The sequence below is a fragment of the Saccopteryx bilineata genome, chromosome 7 (assembly GCF_036850765.1).
Source record: "Saccopteryx bilineata isolate mSacBil1 chromosome 7, mSacBil1_pri_phased_curated, whole genome shotgun sequence".
NCBI classification, from domain to species: domain Eukaryota; kingdom Metazoa; phylum Chordata; class Mammalia; order Chiroptera; family Emballonuridae; genus Saccopteryx; species Saccopteryx bilineata.
In genome coordinates this window covers 31,426,570-31,433,954 of record NC_089496.1, presented here as the reverse complement: position 1 = coordinate 31,433,954, position 7,385 = coordinate 31,426,570, and the positions used below count along the sequence as shown (strand labels likewise).

The 7,385-nt window shown below is 40.1% G+C and overlaps 1 protein-coding gene across 1 annotated transcript; it reads left to right on the top strand.

Moving 5' to 3' along the window:
• The first annotated feature begins 693 nt into the window (after positions 1-693).
• Positions 694-6,994, top strand: NDUFA4 (NDUFA4 mitochondrial complex associated). Its single transcript, XM_066239297.1, has 4 exons — positions 694-852; positions 2,336-2,424; positions 3,407-3,467; positions 6,778-6,994. The coding sequence occupies exons 1-4, from the start codon at positions 811-813 to the stop codon at positions 6,832-6,834; spliced, it is 249 nt and encodes an 82-aa protein (XP_066095394.1). The 5' UTR covers positions 694-810; the 3' UTR covers positions 6,835-6,994.
• Positions 6,995-7,385: the final 391 nt, after the last annotated feature.

Sequence of the window (7,385 nt, the reverse complement as noted above, 5' to 3'; positions counted from 1 at the left end):
AAAAAAAAAAAAAAAAATGTGTAGGTACATGATCTTGAAACCACATTTTAAAGTTTAATTTGGGCCCAGGGAGAGGGCAATGTCGCACAGGCTTTTGTGGCCTTGAACGTTAACTGAGGGTTCAGGGAGCACATTGACAGAACTTCTGCCATCTTTAAGGCATTTACAAGTTCTTAACCTCTACCCGCAAGCGACAAGACAGGAAGCAGCTGCAGTCTTTCTAAACCGCAGCCGGTGACCTTAGCGACAAGAGACTCGACCTGCGCTCCAGGCGCCTGGCGCCCAGCTGCTCCCAGAGCCGTCCGCTCCCAGAGCGGCGGTCACGGCCCGGCGGCGCGCGCCCGGCACGCGCGCTCCCAGCGCCTCGGCGCGCGGCCCCGGCCGGCAGGCGCCTCGCGAGAGGACTAGGCTGGCGGACCGCACGCCCGGCCGTCCGCCCGCCTGCATCCATCTCTCAACGCGTGGCCTTCTGAGAAAGTGCCTGTCTGGTCAATACGAGTGTTCCAGTTTTGACGGAAAAAATTACCCGTCGAGAATATACATCGCACAAGAATAAGAGTGTTTCCCCTGGAGGGGGACGCTGAGGGTCTTCTCAGGTTAGAGCAGAGGCGTGAAGCGCTGGGTGAAGCAGGCACTGTGATGGACGGCCGCATCCGGGCCCTCCTGCCGCACTGAGCTCTCCGAGCCAGGGGTCCTTCAGGTAGGAGGTCCTAGGTGACTTTGGGCGTCCGCTTACCCTCCGTGCGGAGTACCTGCTGTCGGTTAAGTACTGTTTTGTGTTTGTCTGCTTCCGGGCCTTCTGCCGCAATCATGCTCCGCCAGATCATCGGTCAGGCCAAGAAGCATCCAAGCGTAAGTTCGTGACCCCTTTCCCGGGGTCCGTCCTGTGTGGGCTGCGGCTGCCTTAGTCCCCCGGGAGCTTCCTCTTCCCCGGCGTTGAGGATGGACCCGGCCCCACTTGGTTCCGTCCTGCTGCATGCTCCAGCCCCTTGAGCTCTGACCTTCCACGCCCTGCCCTGTGCGGCTGGGGCTGCCCGGCTGAAGGTGAGGTGTGCGTTGGAGGAAAATAGAGTAGTGACTGTTGACAGAGTCTGGCGGCCGCGGCTTGTCGGTTGCTGGGACCGAGAGGGTCTGCAGCGCGCTGTGTGCACAATAAAGCTTGGGTTGGGTTACCCCTGTTTTTCTGTGCGGTCTGGTAAGGATCTTGTACATTCTGTATTGCACCCCCAGACCTTATGTCAAATGTGGAGTATATGAGCTTGGAATCCTCAGTTTGTCTTGACATTTTGGGGGAGTTTTGTAGCGCAGAATTTAATTGCAGGTAAGATTTTTTTTTTTTTTGTATTTCTCATTTCCCGCAAGCACAGAACGGATTGTTGAAATACTCAATTACAGACATTGGTCTGGTAGCTCAGTTGGTGAGAGCGTTGTCCCTATAAGCCAAGATTGCATTTCACTCCTGGTCAGGGCACAGACGGAATCAACCAGTGAATGCAGAAATAAGAGGGGCAATAAATTGATGTTTCACACAATCTCTCCCTCACTCAAATCAATAAGTAAAAATTTAAAAACCCCTCAATTACACAGTATTTAATCCTTATCTAAAGTCCTGTTGTCTACTCATTAAGCATTGGTAGTGGTATGTTATCAGAGATTATGCCTAAAACTAATATTTGTAACAGGTGTGTTTCTCTTTGCTCATTCAGGCTGTTTATTTTACAAACTGTGTTTTTTTACAACGTGTATATTGGGACAGGCTTAAGTAATTTGCCAAGAGCTTGTTTTCAAACCTCGGAATAAAGGAATTGGGGAAATTTAATAGGAATGGTGCATAAATGTTAGAAAGGTGAAGTAAACAACATATTTTCTTGGAAATTTAAAATTTGAATAATTTTTTTTCCATATTAAACCAGAATCCTCTTCCCATCCTTTGGAGATTCCACTTTGTTTTGTTTTATGATTTTATTTATTGATTTTAGAGATGAGAGAGAGAGAAGGGCGCGGTGGGGAGGCAGGAGTAGGAGTGTGAAGCATCAATTCACATGCTTCTCGCATGTGCCTTGACCTGGCAAGTCCAGGGTTTCCAATCTCAGCATTCTAGGTCGATGTTTTATCCACTGTGCCACCAGTAAGCCTTTTCTTTCTTTTGAATACAGTTGCAAGAAATATTACTTTAATGTGAGATCTATAGCTTTATTAAAAATTTAAGACAGAATTGAACATGAGTTTGAAATTTAGGAATCAGTATGTAGAAACTAATGTAGTTTTTCTGTTATCAGTGCCTCGGTATTTGAAGATGACTATTAACGCTTGTCTGCTTTGTGTTCGATTCTAGTTGATCCCTCTCTTTGTGTTTATTGGAGCCGGAGGTACTGGAGCACTGTTGTATGTCATGCGCCTGGCATTTTTTAATCCAGATGTCTGGTAAGTACTTTAAAAAGTTTGGTACTTTGATGGTTTTATCAAGCTGGGTTAGGAGCTACAATCTTTCTGGTGAGGCAGCTCAGGTAATAGAAAGAACCTGTTTTGTAGTCAGACAGTAAGTTCAGATCACGGTTCTGCCATTGGCTTTTGCTTTTCCAGGTTCATGAAATCATCTAAAGTTCTCTGAGTCTCTTTGATAGAGTAGAACTGTTAATACCTATCTTGTAATATAAAGATTGAGATAGTTATATTTTTTGCCTGCTTTTCTACAATAACGTATTTTTTGAAATTGAAAAACAATAGGCAAGGAAAAAGATTGATTCATTGTTGTTCTATGTGCTTTCTATATACCACTTCATGGATGAAATAGAAAACTTTAGTAACAGTCAAGTATAAAGTTTCCTGTGACAGGGAGACTATCTGACAAAGACAACTGCCTTAATAGGCTCTGTTTACTTTTTTTCTAATTGATTACATGGGATTGCTTATTATAGATTCTATCTCTGTTTCAACTTTATAGTGAAAACAACACTGTACACTGTACTTTACTTAATGGTAAATGAGATTGATCTGTTCAAAACATTAGCTTTTTAAGAAGTACAGGCCCTGGCTGGTTGGTTCAGTGCTAGAGCGTTGGCAGGGCGTATGGATGTCCTGAGTTCAATTCCCAGTCAGGGCACACAGGAGAAGCGCCCATTAGCTTCTCCACCCCTCCCCCTCTCCTTTCTCTATCTCTCTCTTCCCCTCCCACAGCCAAGGCTCCATACGAGCAAATTTCGCTTCGGCGCTAGAATGGCTCCAGTTACAACAGAGCAACATCCCAGATGGGCAGGGCATCACCCCCTGGTGTGCATGTCGGGTTGGGCGCATGTGGGAGTCTGTCTCTGCCTCCCCGCTTCTCACTTCAGAAAAAAAAAAAAATTAGTACAAAACTATTTTGAAGAGTTTTTATTGCTATAACAATTACAATGTTTTATTTTAGTTGGGACAGAAAGAATAACCCAGAACCCTGGAACAAACTGGCTCCCAATGAGCAATACAAGGTAAGCTATAAAACTGTTAAATAAATTTTGTCATGGACTCTTTCTTTTTTCAAAATGGATGTACATGTAAAATTCCATTATGCAGAATTTTGAAGAGCTGAGCTGCTAGACGAGATGTGAAGTTAAAACGGTATATTTTTCTAACAAGTATTTGTGAAATTAAGACAGTGTCTCAATTCTACTGATTTGATGAAGAAAAAAAGGAGAGATAATGTAGCTATTTACCATTTTCATAGATCTTTCTAGTGTAATTTTTCTCAAACTTCAGTGTATATCGGTATCAGCAGGAGAGTGTGTTAAAAACAGATTCTTCAGCTCCACCTCAGAGATTCTGATTCGGCTGGTGTCTGTGGAGACTGAGAATTGACATTTCTGACAAGGTTTCAGGTGATGCTGACAATTGATCCATAAATCACACTGAGTAGCACTAATCTAGTGGATGTTTTGGTTGGCTGTTCTGTTTGTATGGTGGAAATATTTTATGTGAAGATTAGTAGGAAGAAGTAAAAATCAGTTGAATCTGAAATTCTACCATGAACTTTCTAGATAAACTTTTTAACATCTTTTCTGAAGTGGGTTGTGGAAGTACTCTTCCAAAGAATATCATGGACCAAGACCATGTATTTATTTTTTTTGAGATATAATTGACATGTAATACATGTTTGTAAGTGTTGGTTTGATAAATTAATATATTGCAATATGATTGCTACAGTAGCACTAACAGTTTTGTTACATTGCATAGTTATCATTTATTTGTGTTGAAAACTATTAAGATCTAGTTTCTTGCCTGACCTTTGATGGATAAAGCATTGACCTGGTCACAGATTTATGCTGAGGTCACAGATTTGAAACCTTGGGCTTGCCCTGTCAAGGCACTTATAGGAAGCAACTACTACAAGACGATGCTTCCTACTTCTCCCTTTTCTCTCTCTCTCTCTCTCTTTCTCCCCTCTCTAAAAATCAAGAAATAAAATCTTAAAAAATAAAAATTTCAGAAGGATCTGGCCAGGTAGCTTAGTTGGTTGGAGTATCTTCTTCGTGAGCCAAGTTTGCAGGTTTAGTCTCTGGTCAACACACATATGAGAGCCAACAGTGAATACATGGATGAGTGGAATGAAAAATTAATGTTTCTCTCTGTTTCTCTTTTTCTCTTATTGTCTCAAATCAATAAATTCTTGAAAAAAAAATGTAGTGTTGTAGCAATTTTGAAACTTATAATACCATTGACTGTAATCACTGTGCTGTGCATTAGGTCTCCAGAACTTACTTATCTACTGGTTGGAAGTTTGTACCCTCACACAACACCTTCCCAATTCTTCCCCTCTTAGTAACCGCCATTCTACTTTGTTTTTATAAAGTCAGCTTTTTAGATTTCACATTAATGGCATCATAACAGTATTTGTCTTTCTCCGTATCACTTATCTCACTTAGCATAACTCCCTCGAAGTCCATCCATTGTTGTTGCTAATTTGAGACCATTTATTGATTCCTCAAAATAACCTGAAAAATAAAGCAGATTTGAAAATACTTCAACAGAGAATTTTGATAGTGGTACATGGATAGAAGCAAATATGTCAAGCCTGCTTAGTTTTGATAAAACTGGCAAAGATGTTCTGACCTTTCCACTGCATGGGTGTTAGGGGCTGTGTCCTGCTTATTCAGTGTTGGGCAACCTCATTGGCTTCTATAAAGTGAGAATGAGTAAGCTTGTTATAATTAATTAAGCTAAATAGGCTTTCTACCTATAACGCTGACATCTATTAAAAGAGCCCAACAGATATTTATTTTCTTCTTAATATATAATTGCAGCTCCTTTTATAAATATTCCTATAATATTTTGTTAATATGTTAGGATAGCACTGTTTGTTTGAAGTCTCGTTATCTAGGTTCAATTGCTTCAGAAGAGAAAACTGTCAGAACACAGAATCCTGCTTTAGAGCTTATTCATACTAATCTGCCTATGAAAATCTGTGCATTGTAAAGATAAACTTAATACCTGGGATTTTTTTTTTTTAGAAGTTAAGGCTTTTTCAGTTAGATTTTAAAAAATTGGTATGTTTGGAGAAATAAAACAAAGGCTATTTTATTTATTTATTTATTTTTACAGACAGAGAGAGAGTCAGAGAGAGGGATAGACAGGGACAGACAGACAGGAACGGAGAGATGAGAAGCATCAATCATTAGTTTCTCGTTGCGCATTGTCACACCTTAGTTGTTCATTGACTGCTTTCTCATATGTGCCTTGACTGTGGGCCTTCAGCAGACTGAGTGGCTTAAGCCAGCAACCTTGGGTCTAAGCTGGTGAGCTTTGCTCAAACCCAATGAGCCCATGCTCAAGCTGGTGACCTCGGGATCTTGAACCTGGGTCCTCGGCATCCCAGTCCAATGCTCTATCCTCTGCACCACCGCCTGGTCAGGCGCAAAGGCTATTTCAGAGTTAACGTAGTCTTCAACTAATTGTAGCACAGTCTCTTTCTTCAGTGTTCTTTGGCATAAGAGGGAGTAAACCCAGGATTATAGCCTTATTTGGGCTTATGTACAAATTCTCTTTTCTCTGGAGCAGTTTACCACGTGAATTATTAAAAAAGAAAAGTTATTGAGAGTTAAAGGCAGTTTTTAAAGCAATCATTGTAAGATTTCTAAAGTTATTTTTAATTGAAAATAGGGAAAATTTTGGAAATTACAAATGTTCCAAATGTACAGTATCATTTAGAAACAAAAATACAGTTCGATTTAAAAGCTTTTTGTACCAGAGGTGGTCAGGTGTCAGTTTGACATGATGCAGTCTGGGTTAGGAAAGTAAGAGGAATATAAAGCCATCGAGGCAAGCCAGTTTGTGTCTAAAAAGTGAAGTAAATTACACAACAAAGCATTACCATATTACTTGCTTATTTTGGTTGCTATAAATTTAATTTATAAACCTTTGCTAACCAAAGGAGGGATGATAGTTCTCGGTAGACCTCAATTCTGTTGGAACTTCGTCAGTATACTTGTGGACATGGAAGTAAAAACGTAAGAACCGGAAGTATGAATCCAGGGATTTTTGTTGACTCTGAAATAAGTTTTTAGAGGTTCTAACAGATTATACTAACTGTTCTTCTGCAGTACACTGTTTTGACCTTACAAAACCATTATTAAAGGACTAGAGTTGTAGTCTTTCTTTGAATTAGTTTCACATTGTTAAATATTCTCAAAAAAATTTATGTGTGCAGTTGTTACGATATAAAGCTGAATAAAAATAATCCTAAAACTTCTGTACCATCTCTGTGCATTTCATAGATTATCTAAAATATCTTTTTTCTTTTCCAAGTTCTACTCAGTGAATGTAGATTACAGCAAACTGAAGAAGGATCGTCCAGACTTCTAAATGAAATGTTTCCCTATAAAGCTGCTTATAATGAAGGTCTTCCAGAAGCCATCCGCACAATTTTCCACTTAACCAGGAAATATTTCCCCTCCAAACGCACAAAATCATTGTTGGTGTATTGTGTTGGGGTTTACACTGATTAATAAATGTTTGAAACTTGGTATGCCTCACTATTTAATGCTGAAAATGTACTCTCAATTTTTAAACTAGGATATAGGAAATAAATACTAGAATTGAAAGAATTTGTTGAGTTTATATACATATTTGTGTAATTTGAAAATAAGACTAAATGGCTTAATAAAACACTTTCATTTTGTGTTTAGTCCATAACATCACTTGAGCATAATTAGCTACCACTGGGAATTCAACAAAGGTGGATCAGGAAGAATATTTAAGCCTCTTTGTCATTGGCAAAATGCTGATATCAAAGTATGTGCAGTTGTTAATGGTTTTTACCATGGCAGTCTTTGCTGAAGGTTTTCAGTTAATAGTTGCCGTGGTCTAGCTGGAGATTATAGTTGAGTCTGTCACTGCTAACTATGGAGCTAGAG

What these genes read in the sequence shown, in the direction of transcription:
- NDUFA4 (XM_066239297.1), top strand. Translation starts at nt 811, where the DNA reads ATGCTCCGCCAGATCATCGGTCAGGCCAAGAAGCATCCAAGC. An exon ending in AGGCCAAGAAGCATCCAAGC is followed by an intron (nt 853 to 2,335) that starts GTAAGTTCGTGA and finishes GTTCGATTCTAG; the next exon opens with TTGATCCCTCTCTTTGTGTT. An exon ending in CTCCCAATGAGCAATACAAG is followed by an intron (nt 3,468 to 6,777) that starts GTAAGCTATAAA and finishes TTCTTTTCCAAG; the next exon opens with TTCTACTCAGTGAATGTAGA.